The following is a 15459-nucleotide window of genomic DNA, read 5'->3' as shown; positions in this document are numbered from 1 at the left end:
AATCCTTTCCTTCTGTACTTCCCACCCCAGAACAAAAATCTCCAACTGCACCCCCCACAAGCTGCTATTTGTCCCTGATATAAGAGCAAATGATTGATGCCATCAGGGGAGGAATATGGAGCAGAATCCCACTCTGGGGAATAAGCAGGAGGGAGAACCTTGAAACATTGCAAGGCTAGCTTACCATAAGGTTACCAGACGTCCCCGTTTCCTTGGGACAGTCCCCGGTTTTTCAAATCAGTCCCCAAACAAAACCCATTGAAGTTGAAAAGTGTCCCCAGATTCATTGAAAAAAAATCTGGTAAATTTGGAAGTAATTCTGGGGCCTTTCCAACAAGACTACAAAGTCCAGAGTCTAAGGCTGCGTACACTCCACAGGCTGTGAGGCAAGTTAGAGTTTGTGAGGCACTACGGTGCAAGAAACAGACTGATGAAAATTTGGTGTAAAGCTTTGCATTCAGACAATGGCATTGAAAGAGGAGGTTAAAACCTCCCTTTACATTGCAGTCTGTATCTGGTTTGAGGTCCCCCACGGCCGCTATTTTTAAAAGCAATTTTAAAAAAGGAATGGAAATGTTTTCAGGCATTAGTGTATTGTCTAATTTGACCACTGTTTAAAGTCAGGATGTCTGGAGAAGTCAGAATTCCTAAGATGCATACTTTTCAACATCCCCAGTTGTCCAGGAACTTAGGTTTTGTACCTCTCCATAGTGTGTCAGAGAGATGCTGAGGTATGCTTTTAGAGATGCACTAATGTGCAAGTGGGATTGTGAAAGTTCAAGAACACATTCCGGACAGGCAAAACCACTCAGGCAAGGCCCTGAGCAAGACAGATGAGGGGTGCGGCCTGGGAACAGTCCCAAAGCTGAGATAGAGAGACTTATAGGGCTGCATTCATCAGCCTCAGGGCCTGAGGTTCCCCATGCCTGCCTTTGCCCTGTGAGAGTTGGCATATGGAGCTACATTTGATTGACAGGAGCATTCCAAGGCAGTTAAAATCCGTTAAGTGTCAGTTAGAATTTGAATAGGGGCGGGGCGATTAGAGGCTCTGAGGCTAGTTAAGAGTTTGTGAGGGAAGAGAAGCCAGAGCAGAGGAAGAAAGAAAATAAAGATTTAGAAACTCAGGGATTAACAGTTGGCTATAACTACTTCATAGGGATTGCTGGCTAATGAAATAACATCTGTTGGTGCGTTCATTTTCTTAGAAAAAGCTATTGTTAGGTTTCTTAGACAACAATTGTCATGCCTTCTCCATGAATCTGAAATATATTCTACTTAACACTCTTGCATTGTGGCATAAAGATTATTGAAATACGTTTGCCAAGCCCTTTGGAAAGAAAACAAGCCAAGCCTATGCATATTTATTTACAGTACTCAAAGCGGTTTACAGTACTCCCAGGTAGTCAGTCAAACATTTATTTGTTTAAAACTAAAACAATGCAAGGAAAAAATTGCAGAGAGTTTCAGCCTATGGTGTAATATAAATGTTATATTAATAACCAACAAGTGTTCTTGCACTGATAATGGTAATATTCTGTTAGCCTTATCACCTTAGTACACATTTCTCCTTCTTTCAGGACCCACTGATGCTGTGAACATGTCTCTCGGTATGTCTGTCTCTGTCCAAGACTCCCAGTTGCTGGTAAGCAGCAAAGTCCACGTCAGGGATACAGGTTCCCCCAGAAATACCTGTATAAACACAAATTTAGGTATCTGTGCTTCTTTAATTTTCCTTTCAATAGCCTCCTAGTACCGGGATGGTAATCTTAAGCACCAGAGACAGGATGATCTTTTAACAAAACAGGGAACTCCCTGTTCAGGGAAGCTTTTAATGTTTAATAGATTACTGTGTTTTATTTTTCTGTTGGAAGCCGCCCAGAGTGGCTGGGGAAACCCAGCCAGATGGGCGGGGTATAAATAAATAAATTATTATTATTATTATTATTATTATTATTATTATTATTATTAAGTATTATTGGTTTATTAAAGGGATACTATATGCATAAAGTAATAGTAACACATTAGGGACTTAAAGGTGCTTGTCGACATTTCCTGAAGACTCTTTTACCTCGTCAAATTCCAAAAAACACCACAGACAAAGACTTCCACAACCCAGTGCAGCTACTGGGGACAATCTGTACCCCAAAGCTCCTCTGGTTGTACTCCGGGCTGTTTGGACAGTTTAGCCAACTTTTTAAAAACCCACTTTTGTCACCTTCCTCTGATAAGACTTTTATGCAGGGCAGCTTCTTAGGCCAACTCAGTCATCACCTCCCTTCCCCTCATCTCCCCCAGAAAAGTATTGATAATACACTTGGGTGGACACCTCCAGGCCTCAGTATTCCCCTCAGCTTTTCTCTGGTCTGTCTTCCCTTCAACTCCCCAACTGACTAAACTCTCAGATATGCCACTAAGCAATAATAATAATAATAATAATAATAATAATAATAATAATAATAATAATACTGTCAAAAAGCTACTGCGGCTAATAAAAGGCCTGCAACTTCATAACACTACAAGGTGTTAATATTTGCCTCAGAATATGCTCTTTCTTTCTTTCTTTCTTTCTTTCTTTCTTTCTCTTTTTATATCTTTCTTTCTGAAACACTGCTTCTTAATTCTGCACCACCCTACTTGTAGGTATATCATGGACTCATAATATGAATATCAGTTGCTGGATATCACAAGTGGGGAGCACTACTGTTTCATTCATGTGCTTCTTTTAGGCTTCCCACAGGCATCTAGTTGATCACTGTGAGAACAAAATGCTGGACTAGATGGGCCATTGGCCTGATCCAGAAAGGCTCTTCTTTTATTTTTTAAGTGAGCGAAGGAACCCTCTCAGTTATTTCACAGCCCTACACCCAACCTTAAGTTCCCTAAATAATTCTTTAATTTCCTTAGGAAGTTGCAAAAAAACCAAAATCACTTTAGACCTACTGTAGTTATGGCAACCTGATGACCTGTGGAAAGGAAGGTAGCAGCAGGCTGAAAAACCTTTGACTATAGTGACAGTGAAATGCTGCTGTGAGGAACATGCTCAACAGATCACTACATCAGGATAACTGGGTTTGGAATTTTCTTTCAAAGGTCTGCCTTGTCTGCCCCAAGGCAAACATACTTGGTACACTCTGACCATTAAAACATTGCTGATGAAGAATTGTCAAAACAGGGCCTTATCCTGGGATTTTTTCACTGGGATTTATTTTTATTTGCCTATTATACTGGAATTGATTCCTATTTGAATTCATCATTACATAAATAAAACCTTTTGAAGATTTACTTGAAATTCATCTTCCTCCTGGCCCGAGTTCTTGCAATTTACTGTTTCTCTCACTATGCCAGGGCTTGTGTTCAGCTCCCCCCTCAGAACCTCATCTAATGTCAGGGTTTAATTTAAGAAGGGATTGCCTCTGAGCATGTCTAGAATGCCCTTTTATCCTAGCTGAGTTAACCAGTTGCCAGCTTAGTCTCCACACATCTGAGCACAACTGTACAAGATTTTCAAGTCTAGTAGGTGTATAGTATCTGCACAGGTTTGAACTCCATCTCTAGAAACAAACAAACTTATCCTAACCATCTCCTCACCATTACTGACCACTCTCTTGGTTCTGCAGGTGTGTGGTCCCACAGTCCATCAGACTTGTGGGGAAAACATATACCTCAAGGGCTATTGCTTTCACCTGGATGAAAATTTGAGGGAGATACAACACTTTCCTAAGAACCAACCAGGTGAGATTGAGATGCAAGGAAGTAATGAGCAAATATCAAAGTTAGAAACCACAGTGATACCGAGGTTAAACAACTCACTGGCCTGAATGTCTAGAGGTTGGGGGAGGAAACAGAGATGGGGAACAGGATATATGGAGGTCCCAGGTATCAGTTGTAGTAGTTATGTGCGTGGGTGAATGTTGATCACAGGTTTTCTTAGGGTTGCCAGACTCAATAGTGGACAGGACTTCTGTGCCTTTAATTGCCCTGCTCTCTTTGGAGTCTGGAAACCTTAAAGAAAAACCAGCAGACCCTTTGTTTAATTTCCAAGCAAAGAGTCTGCTGGTTTCTCTTTAAGGTTTCCAGACTCCAAAGAGAGCAGGGCAATTAAAGGGCCAGAAGTCCTGTCCACTATTGAGTCTGGCAACCCTAGTTTTTCTGGCAGTGGTTTTCTACTTTTAACATGTAGAAACTCAGCTAGATATGCTTTTCCAAGCATGGGAGTGCAGTGATGGGGGACATTTGCCTGTTAAATTACTGCTTATCACCGCACAGGACCACCTCTTTGGTAAAAAAGGTGGCAACCCTTTGGTCAGACTTTGGATGGTATTCAAATAAACCCTGAACTTAATTAATCTAAGTTAGTCATGCCCATTAACTTCAATTGGTCTACTCTGAGTAGAACTAGCATTAAATGCCACCTTTAAAAAAAGATTGGGTCAGCTGAACAGGTTAACTAGCTTGGAAATATCAGCTTGGAAATATCAGTGAGGTCCCCCCACCTAAAAAACAACAACTGTGATTGTATAGCATGATGACACAAGTGTTATGTGAGTTTCTTGATTATGTGCCCCTCTTTTACATGCCTCAATCTCGCCTCCCTGCCATTTAACTGGTGTTTCTTCTCCTAGAATGTCCAAAACAGCTCTCTGACATAGTTCTTCTGATAGATGGTTCAGGAAGCATCAAGCGCCACGAGTTTCAACAAATGAAGACATTTATATCGGAGGTCATAAAGCGTTTTGAAAATACTGGCACCCAGGTAACATTGGGATGTGGGGTAGTTTTCTTTTCAGTTTCTGGCATGGATTTTGTCTTTTTCACATCTTCTTCACATGGAGTCAACATTTTCATTGAGCTATCTACTACAACCTCAAGGTATCATTCCTGGTCAGTCAGTGCCAGTTCAAACCCCATGAGTGCATATGCAAAATTAAGATGTTTTTACCCAAATAGGCATAACTGTACACTTGTTTACATTGAATTGCTTTTGCCATTTAACTGCCCTTTCACTCACAACTACATTTCCCCTATGTCATTGGTGCCAATGTGCACCATGACCACTGACTCTTCCCTATCTACCAGGCTATCTAGGTAAAGGACAACCCCTCTCTTTTGTGCCAGGCAGGCCATTCACCTTGTTGTGCTATCCCCATCACACACTCAATTATCTATGTTTCTAATAATTTAATCACCCACTACGGGATCCTTCCACCCCCAGAGAAATATCTTAGGATGAGAGGATAGCTGTTTGTCCCTCAAGGAATGGGTCCCTTCTAAGGGAATAGAATAGAATAGAATAGAACAGAACAGAACAGAACAGAACAGAACAGAACAGAACAGAACAGAATAATAATTTATTGGCCAAGTACCAACATACTTGGAATTTTGCTTCGGGTACATTGCAATGTAAACGTACCTTATAGAATGTTAGCCTCTTCCTCAAAATGACTCTCTCCTTTCCCCAAGACCCTCATTCTCCCAGACAGCAGGGGAACTATCATCAAGGGAGTGGAGCACAGCTACTGTATAACTCCCCTGAAGGTTTCATGCCTCTTTTAGCTTTTCCAGGTCTGCTACCTTGGCCTCAACAGAAAAAAAATGTGTTTCTGGAATCATATGTCTGCTTAACTTGCCTTAGTGCTTTGTCAGCTGGAATTGAAACACTTCATCAGCAGGGGCTCCCTTTAGGTCATTTTAAAATATTGTTCATCCATCTGTTCAGTCTCATATTCCAATTTCTATCCTGCCAACATCACACAATCAATCATGGCAACATTCAAAAAAATGCCAATTATGTCAGAGTGGACACTATGAATGATGTATTTTTAAAACTAGTTTAATTCTCAACTCCCCCCCACAACTGAGCAATAATAGGACAGAACTACTGGTTATTCTTAAGGAAATCAGCCCTGAGTGCTCCCTGGAAGGTCAGATTGTGAAGCTGAGGCTCCAATACTTTGGCCACCTCATGAGAAGAGAAGAATCCTTGGAAAAGACCCTGATGTTGGGAAAGATTGAGGGCACTAGGAGAAGGGGACGACAGAGGACAAGATGGTTGGACAGTGTTCTCGAAGCTATGAATATGAGTTTGACCAAACTGCGGGAGGCAGTGGAAGACAGGAGTGCCTGGCGTGCTATGGTCCATGGGGTCACGAAGAGTCGGACACGACTAAACGACTAAACAACAACAACTGGTTATTATTGGATAAGGTTTAATCTAGCTCTGCCCATCACTTGAATGCATATCATTAACACAGAAAATCATGCCATATCAGTGTATGTCAGTTCAAAGGTCCACTGTGAGTTGGGCAAATTATCATATCCAGAGATCCATTACCAGGGTGTATTCCATGATTCAGCAATTCTGCCAAAGAAGCACATACATAGTATACATATCCTGGGAATTTCAGAGTTCTGTTTTCCTTTCTCTCTTCTATTTATTTAAAGCTGGTTTCTATCCATTATGACTGCACTTAAAAATAGGTGGGAAAGTCATGTTGAAATCTGAGAAGTCAAACAGAGTCTTAGGCAATGTTCACATAAGTGGCTGAAAAGGTAAAGGTAAAGGGACCCCTGACCATTAGGTCCAGTCGTGACCGACTGTGGTTGCGGTGCTCATCTTGCGTTATTGGCAGAGGGAGCTGGCGTACAGCATGACAAAGCTGCTTCTGGCGAACCAGAGCAGCACACGGAAACACCGTTTACCTTCCCGCTGTAGCGGTACCTATTTATCTACTTGCACTTTGACGTGCTTTCGAACTGCTAGGTTGGCAGGAGCTGGGACCGAGCAATGGGAGCTCACCCCGTCGCAGGGATTCGAACCGCCAACCTTCTGATCGGCAAGCCCTAGGCTCTGTGGTTTAACCCACAGTGCCACCTGTGGCTGAAAATGTAGCAAAGTCATTTTCCCCAACTGCATTTCAAACCACAGTTTTGCTCATATCAGAGAAGGGGGCAAGTATGTCTTAACCCAACACACATGGCCTTTCTAATTTCTCCACCCTTCCCCCCCACCTCATATTCACAAATCTTTCATCTGTGCGTATGCGCTCCTCTGCGCATCCGTGAAAGGTGTCCCAAATATTCACACTACTGCTTACTCCGCACCCCATTTTCTAGTCAAATTGAAGCTGGTTTGAGGGAAGACATGCATCAAACTGCTGTATTTGACAGGAAACTACAGGATCACCATGGATTGTGGCTAATATATTGTGAATGTGGCTTAGAAAACTTGCAGTGTGAGTGCACTGGATGCAGTGTAAGCAGTAACAGGGCCATATTCTTGTTAGGGTTTCTAGTGGCCCACTGACTGAGCAGATTTTTTTGTGACTTGAACAACTTTTTAAAGCCTTCCCAGGTTTACTAGAAACTCAGTTTAATATTGCAAATGGAGGCAACTTTGCTTAATGTACAGAATTTATACAGGAGATGCAGGCTTCAGATTTTCTTCCCACAACAATTTGGATTCCGCTTCAAATTGGATACTGTGTCAGATGAGAGTTTGGTTGTAGCTCTCTGATCATTCCTCAAAGCAGAGCCAAGTAGATACAGTTCATGTACATGATTTCCCTCAACCATGTATCCAAATCCTTTCCTCAGTTTCCACCCAGCTGCTGTATCTAACATCTTTCACTCCCATTTTAGTTTGCCTTGGCCCAGTATTCAGACAAATATCAAGAACACTTCAACTTTCTTCAGTTCAAGAACACTCAAGATCCCAATACACTTCTTAGACCAGTTAGACAGCTGCACGGGGCTACTCACACAGCTACATTTATACAGAAAGTGGTGTAAGTATCTCCTTTATGTCCATCTGTTTCTGCATGAGATACTGTGGGCTTCCATTCAGTCTGGAATTATCATCTGTCAAGGTTCAGGGAATCCATTCCCTCCCCCGGTGGTGGCAAAAATAAATAAAAAAGGTAACAAGAAGAGAGCTTACCACGTAATTTATTCTTACCACGTATTTTATTCAGGATTTACAGAGAGAGAGAAAGGAATGCACTCCCTAATTAATAAATAGCGTAGCTCTGAGTTATCTCCTCCCCCCTTTTACTCTACGCCATCGGCAGCGTCACCCCTTCTATGGTGGCTGTGTGAGGCCCTTTGTCTGTTTGCTTTCTGCTCCTCTACTTACACAGCCCTCCTGGTTCTAGGAGAAGTGGGGTTGGAAATGCTTTCTAATAATAACGTGTCAGCCAGCTGTTCTGGATCTGCTGCTTCCCCCTCCTCCCCTTCCATTATTTCCCAGCTCTGTCCTGTCTCAGAGTCATGACTTTCTGCAAACCACAGTTGTAAATCTATATGTCCTCCTCTTCTTGGGAAGGTTGGGGGGGGGGGGGCTTCACCATTCCTCTTCAGTCCAGTCCCTTACATCATCTTTCATTCAGTCACTTTTTAAGAAGAATCCGCATCATGTAATTTCTGAAACACTGTATTCCAGGGTTTTGTCCTGTGTAATTCTCCAATCTTTTTTTAAGACCTGATTGGTGTTCATTCTGGGCTGCATCAATAGGAGTATAGCATCTAGATCAAGGGAAGTAATAGTACCACTGTATTCTGCTCTGGTCAGACCTCACCTGGAGTACTGTGTCCAGTTCTGGGCACCACAGTTCAAAAGGGATATTGAAAAGCTGGAACGTGTCCAGAGGAGGGCAACCAAAATGGTCAAAGACCTGGAAACAATGCCTTATGAGGAACAGCTTAGGGAGCTGGGTATGTTTAGCCTGGAGAAGAGAAGGTTAAGGGGTGATATGATAGCCATGTTCAAATACTGTATATAAAAGGATGTCATATAGAGGAGGGAGAAAGGTTGTTTTCTGCTGCTCCAGAGAAGCGGACACGGAACAATGGATTCAAACTACAAGAAAGAAGATTCCACCTAAGCATTAGGATGAACTTCCTGACAGTAAGAGACAGTAAGAGCTGTTCGGCAGTGGAATTTGCTGCCAAGGAGTGTGGTGAAGTCTCCTTCTTTGGAGGTCTTTAAGCGGAGGCTGGATGGCCATATGTCAGGAATGCTTTGATGGTGTTTCCTGCTTGCCAGGGAGTTGGACTGGATGGCCCTTGTGGTCTCTGCCAACTCTATGATTCTATGATTCTATTCTATGATTCACACACACACACACACACACACACACACACACACACACACACACACTTTTAAAATCTTTAAGTTTTAAGCACTTATTTTGTTTGCTACTTATTTGTATTTATTTGATTTGCTACTTATTTATAACATTTCACCTTTTTCTTACCCAGCTTTGATTTGTATGTCATGTTTTTAGAACTCAATGTAGTATTTGAGAAAGAGTTTTGTTTATTGTTTCGCCTTCATACTCCTTCCCCACCACCAGGCGTGAGCTCTTTGTCCCAGCAAAAGGATCCCGCAATGGTGCCTCTAAGATTCTCATTGTGATAACAGATGGAGAGAAAAGCGGAGACAACCTGGAGTATAGTGACGTGATACCAGAGGCTAACCATGCCGGCATCATCCGTTTTGCCATTGGGGTAAGAAAACTAAGAAGCAAATCCACAAGACATTACAAGGAAGTCAGGTTAGAAGATTGGAATAAGTAAAACCAACTCCCTCTCCTTGCCTCTTGTACCTGTTATGCCAGCATGGTGTACAGTTGGTAGAGCATGAGACACTTAATCTCATGGGTTCAAGCCCCATATTGGGCAAGAGATCCCTGCATTGCAGGGTTTGGACTAAATGATCCTTGTGGTCCCTTTCAACTCTACATTTCTATGGATTCCTGTTTTGTCCCAGATGGTGAAATGGGATGGGCCATCCCTGGCTGTGATGCCACCATAATGAAAATAAAAAGCAGTATAGAAAATAAATAAATAAATGGGTTTCTCCCAGCCATCAACAAGAGGCTCAAGGAAAACAGAGGTGGAGGAGGGAGTTGCAGAAGGATAAAGGCAAGAGAGAGACCTCCCTCTCCATAGGGGCCAGCCATATATTTGAGAGTAGAAGCTGAGAGTTCTTCTTAGCTCGGATTGCAATCGACTGTAGAGAAGAACCATGGAAGAAACAGACACAGTTCAAAGTTGAGTTATGTATTGCTATATGCCAGATTTGTATTCTAAGCAAGGCAGTTACAAAGTTTGGTGGCATCACTACATTCAGTTCATTTCATTCTCTACTTTGCCCCCTCACCCTCCTCCCTGGCATGCTGTTAAAGGTTGGAGCAGCTTTTTCTCGAGGCACACCAAGGCAAGAGCTCAACACTATTGCCTCTTACCCGCCCTCGGACCATGTTTTCTCTGTGAACAACTTTGATGCTCTCAAGGACATCCAGAACAAGCTTAAGGATAAAATTTTTGCCATTGAAGGTACCAAATGCAGCAGATGGTTCTAGGGATCTAGAGATAATGCTAAGATCTGTGGCTTTTAACTTGTGGTTGGGAGACTCTAACTCAGTCCAAATCTGGACATGAATCTAGTCCATATTTTATTGACCATTGCCCTGCCTAAATGAAATGGAGACAGCTCACATTCACGTGAAGACAAATAGGCTTGTTATGAGGTATATGTCTAGTTCTTTCTTACAAGAGGTGATAATTAAACTTGGTTGGTAACACAAGATTAGTGTGCTGATCTTTATATTAAATATTAGGAGGTGAGGATATTTACTTGTAGCTTCCAGATCATGTTCAAGATAAGAACTAGTAACAGGGTTAAAATAGGTCCCAATGGGGTTTTCTTTTTACATTAAGCTATGCCAACTCACTGATGCCATGATCTGCAGGAATAAAGCATGATAACAGTTCAGATTAGCATACACTGTTACAGGCTCTGGATCCCAGCACTTCAACTACCTTTTATATCCCACCTTTTTCTCCAAAGGGCTCAAAGTTCCTCCTCAATTAACCCTCACAAGAACCCTGTGAGGTAGCAAAAGGCTGTGACTAACCCAAGGTCATCCAGTGAGCTTCATGGCTGAGTGGAGATTCGAACCTTGGTCTTTAGGTCCTAGTCTGACACTAACCACTACATAAAGCTGGCTATCTAGGGACCACTCTTTGAATACCATTTCACATAGTATCATTGCATTGTCTACTCCAGCCTTCACCAACATGGTGCCTTTCAGATGTTTTGGTGCAACTGGTGGGAATTGTAGACCAAAACGTTTGAAAGACACCAGGCTGGCAATCAGTGATCAAGGTGTATGAGGAGAAGAGGAGACATAAATCTTTCTGCTTGAATCTAATCCGATCTTATTTATGCAGTACCTATCTATTGATTTACATGTCCTGCCATTGCCATAATCTGGATTAATATATAATTATATTGATATTGAAAAATCCAGATCTTCTTACCCAGCCAACTTTTGATAATTGTCTATTAGGAAACTCTAAAGCAGGCATCCCCAAACTGTGGCCCTCCAGATGTTTTGGCCTACAACCCCCATGATCCCTAGCTAACAGGACCGGTGGTTAGGGATGATGGGAATTGTAGTCCAAAACATCTGGAGGGCCAAAGTTTGGGATGCCTGCTCTAAAGGATAACATTAGGAGAAAATTAGGCCCAGCAGGGTCCTAACTTGACCCAAAACAATGCTGTTTTCCCACAAACCACACCCATCTACCTCAATCCCTGATGTCAGGTGGGAGGCAGGAAAAAGTATGACTGCTTTCACTTTTAAGTCAATTGCCAAGCAGTTTGTATCAAAGCAAATGGACTTTGCAGGTGATGTTGTCACCCCACGTAAAGTGACTGGTATGTGCAAACTAGGCTTGCAGGTCTGTGAGAGGATTAGGATTTGGCCTACTGGTTAGTTTCTCACCTGTGTAGTAGAATATCTATGTGAGGGGACAGACATTTTCCTGCTTGGTTTGAGAGGGTTTGACATTCTCTCTGCACCTCCCCTCCCCATTTAGGGTCTTGTTCTGCCACACCAATAGGATGAGGTTTCATCTCTATCTACAAGACTCCATCCTCAGTTAGCTAGATATTACCTCTTAGCTCTCAAGTTCTACCACCCTACACCTCTTTCTTCCCTTCTTTCGTCTACAGGTACACATTCCCAAGGTGGTACATCCCAAAGCTCATTCCAGTATGAGATGTCCCAGGAGGGATTCAGTGCCTTGCTAACCCCGGTGAGTCACTTCAATCCCCTACCTATTCTTCCTTTTTCTCCAAAACAAGCTAAATTTGGGCACATAGAGGGCCAGTCTGATACACTGAAATTTAGATTTAGGTGGTACAGGACTCCAGATTCAAATGCCCACTTGGTTATGAAGATATGGAAATCACTGACAAAATGAACTCCTGCTAACACAAAATGGAATATATACGGTTCCAACTTTTGAGGAGCTAGGTAAAATGGAAGTTTGTGGAGTTAAGTCCTCCTGGAAGCCTGACCTGAGGACCGATTGGGACATGAATTGGTCTGGCCAATCCAGTGTTGGGATGACTCATGGAGACCTGATTTGACCAAGCAAGGTCAAAAGTAAACATATTTTTTAAAAAATAATAATACTAGAGTGTAATAATGAGAGTGCTTGTGTAGTCTACATTTTAGGATTATCCCCTCATGCTGGTTAACACCACCTCTTCTTTGCTGATTTGGTATTATCATCTCTTCCACTCCTTGTGATGAATTAGGTTGGGCCCATTTTGGGAGCAGTAGGAGCTAATGACTGGTCTGGAGGACTTTTCTTATATGGGGACCCTGATAAACCAGCCTTTATTGATGTGCCCAGCTCCACTAAGGATATGAACGGAGCTTATCTTGGTAAGTGTGAAAAACAAATATTAATTCTTTTTTTGTGCTCTAAGGCTCTGCATGAAGTGTTGGATGTGTTTGTCTAGTACCCTGTTTCCCCTTTTTTAATACATAGTCATAAAGTAAGCCATGGCAGGGTTTTTAAGGATTTGAGAAATATAAGACATACCCCGAAAATAAGCCATACTTCCACGCCACGGAAACCAACCCCCACAGGCACCTCCGCTCACAGAGTCACTCCATGCGGCCGGCACTGCAGGAGCGCGATCAGCTGTGAAGCGGCGCTCCAAGAGCGTCCCTACTGCTTCCGTGCTTGCCGCCACCGCTGGGCTCACTGCTTCTTCCTTGCCTGGCCCAGCCAAGGAGCTTGGAGCGCCCTGCAGCAGCGGGCAGAGCGCCTGAGCCAGCGGCCTCCACCTGGCCTGGTCAAGGACGCCTGCCGCCCCGCCACCTGGAACCAGTGGCTGCTGCAGCACCGAGCACTCAAGAGAGCCCAGCGGCGCCCTGAGCCATAAATACCATACCGGCAATAAAAAAATAAGACACCCCACTGAAAGTAAGCCACCCTGTGTTTTTTTGAGGAAAAAAAGTTATAAGACGGTGTCTTAAAAAGGGGGAAACACGGTATTCAGTAGGAAGTTCAGAGAAGTCACCCCTTTATAGTAGAGGTGACTAATCTGTGACCCTACAGATATTGCTGACCATTGGCAATGCTGGCAATCATCCCTGACCATTGGCAATGCTGGCTGGAGCTGATAGGGGTCGGAATCCAACATCATCTGGAGGGCCACAGGTTAGCTATCCCTGTTTATAGAATTGGACTCCTTTGACATTTTAATTTTCTCCTACATACTTTTTAGGTCTGAACTTACACAAGATTTTTCATACTTCAAGCCCTACTTTAGAGTACCACTTTAAGAGGCGTGTGATACACAGTTCTAGTTATAAAGAGGAACATTTGCAATGTTGTGCAGCTGGGAGTGGGGAACCTCTGGCCCTCCACTTGTTCCTGAATAACTACCATCAGCATAGTCAGGGAAGGGAATTGTTGTCCAACATCTGTAGGGCCATAGGTTGCCCACTTCTGCTTTATATGAAAATTAGGAGAAAGTTGCGTGTAATTATTCCAGTCTCAAAAGTTGCAACATGAATTCAGTCCAATATAGCTTCTCCTTTAAGTCAGCCTTCTCCAACCTCATGCCTAATTAATGTTCTAGACAAATGTCATTAAATCCAGTAAGCTGTCAAGGAAAATGAGATGCAGCTCAAAATGTTTTGAGCATACCAATTTAGAGAAGGCTGCTTTAAGATTATTATCTTACCCTTCATGACATTACCACAGGCATATAGTAGTCTCCAGCTGTTTAAGCAAATTAACACTACAGTATAGTAACAAGAATAATGTACATCATTTTATTACAAAATTGTTTATAAAAGTAATACAATGCAAGACAAGGTTTACTACCAATTTTACTATGCTTTTTTTTATAAAAAAAACTGCTCAAAATCAAGTTGTCACTGATTCCAAAGGCCCATTAAATATGCCTGAACTTCTGACAATATCAGCTTTTAAAAAATATATATAACAGTAGTGGCATTTAGTTACTACTTACATAAGAATACAGGTCTCCCTACAATCACATTACCTATACACAATTCTGTACAGTTTTTATACTGAAGCTAACAATGAGCTGCATTCGACTTCATATTCTTAGCAAAATCATTGACTTTTTGAGCACAAAATCTTTACAGCAGCTTTATAACTTCACTCTTCATCTTCTTCCTCCTCACCTTCCTCCTCCTCCTCCTCTTCAGGTTCTACTTCCTTCTTGAAGCCTGCTGGCCTACCTGGACCTTTCTTTCCTGCATCACCCTTCCCCTTGGCTCATCCTTCTCATCCTTCTCCTTTAGTTTTGCTGCCTTCTGCTCCAAGAGCTGTTTGTCTTTTGCTGTGCTCAGACCACATTTCGCCTAGTTTCTTTGCCAATAGACAAACCTGGATGGCCATTGTTTATCTTTGGGTGATGCTCAGAACAAAAGAGGAAGAAAGCAGATGGTGGTCTTTGGGGGGCATTGGTGTCCTCCTCCTCCTCCTCCTCCTCCTCCTCCTCCTCCTCCTCCTCCTCCTCCTCCTCCTCCTCCTCCTCCTCCTCCTCCTCCTCCTTCTTCTTCTTCTTCTTCTTCTTCTTCTTCTTCTTCTTCTTCTTCTTCTTCTTCTTCTCCCCTTTAGAAGGAATATAATTTTTCATCTCCCTATCATACCAAAGTTTGTCATCCTTTGCCATGTCTTCAAACTTGCCTTTATCTTTTGCTGACATTGCCTGCCATCTCTCAGAGCATTTCTTGGAGAAGTCGAAAAAGTTGACCGAAGTGTCCAGGTGCTTCTTCTTATGCTTCTTGTGGCATGTTTGCACGAAATAAGCGTACAAGGACATCTTGCCCTGGAGCTTGTTTGAGTTGCCTTTGCCCATGGCTGGGGCAACGGTCCCTGATCAGTGGGGAAAGATGTCTGTGGTACTTAGCTCCTTGCCTGGCAGAGCTGAGGAAGAGAAACAGTGACCATTAATGATGTCGAGGGGGGGGTCAAGTAAAGTGCACAGATCACCTTCCTTCGCCACAATCGAATCATGTTTTATTGATGTTTTAATGTGCTGTAAACCGCTTTGAGATTTTTCTTAAAAATATAAAGCAGTATAGAAATTAAATAAATGAACAAATAAAGAGGAGA

At 42.6% G+C, this 15459-nt stretch overlaps 1 protein-coding gene and 1 pseudogene across 3 annotated transcripts in view; one reads left to right on the top strand and one right to left on the bottom strand.

Annotated features, from left to right (window-relative positions):
- LOC118094366 (integrin alpha-X-like) overlaps positions 1 to 15459 on the top strand; it is a 49239-nt gene that overhangs the window by 10947 nt on the left and 22833 nt on the right. For all 3 annotated transcript variants that reach the window (XM_035134686.3, XM_088655426.1, XM_088655427.1), the window contains 8 exons: positions 1578 to 1642; positions 3618 to 3732; positions 4623 to 4753; positions 7639 to 7784; positions 9351 to 9504; positions 10185 to 10335; positions 12020 to 12102; positions 12611 to 12740. In XM_035134686.3, coding sequence (XP_034990577.3) covers positions 1578 to 1642; positions 3618 to 3732; positions 4623 to 4753; positions 7639 to 7784; positions 9351 to 9504; positions 10185 to 10335; positions 12020 to 12102; positions 12611 to 12740 — 975 coding nt within the window. The remainder of the gene's footprint in view (positions 1 to 1577; positions 1643 to 3617; positions 3733 to 4622; positions 4754 to 7638; positions 7785 to 9350; positions 9505 to 10184; positions 10336 to 12019; positions 12103 to 12610; positions 12741 to 15459) is intronic.
- Positions 14354 to 15202, bottom strand: LOC118094372 (high mobility group protein B2-like; annotated as a pseudogene).

The sequence above is a fragment of the Zootoca vivipara genome, chromosome 12 (genome assembly GCF_965207765.1).
Source record: "Zootoca vivipara chromosome 12, rZooViv2.hap1.1, whole genome shotgun sequence".
NCBI classification, from domain to species: Eukaryota; Metazoa; Chordata; class Lepidosauria; order Squamata; family Lacertidae; genus Zootoca; species Zootoca vivipara.
This window is presented reverse-complemented; position numbering and strand designations above follow the sequence as displayed.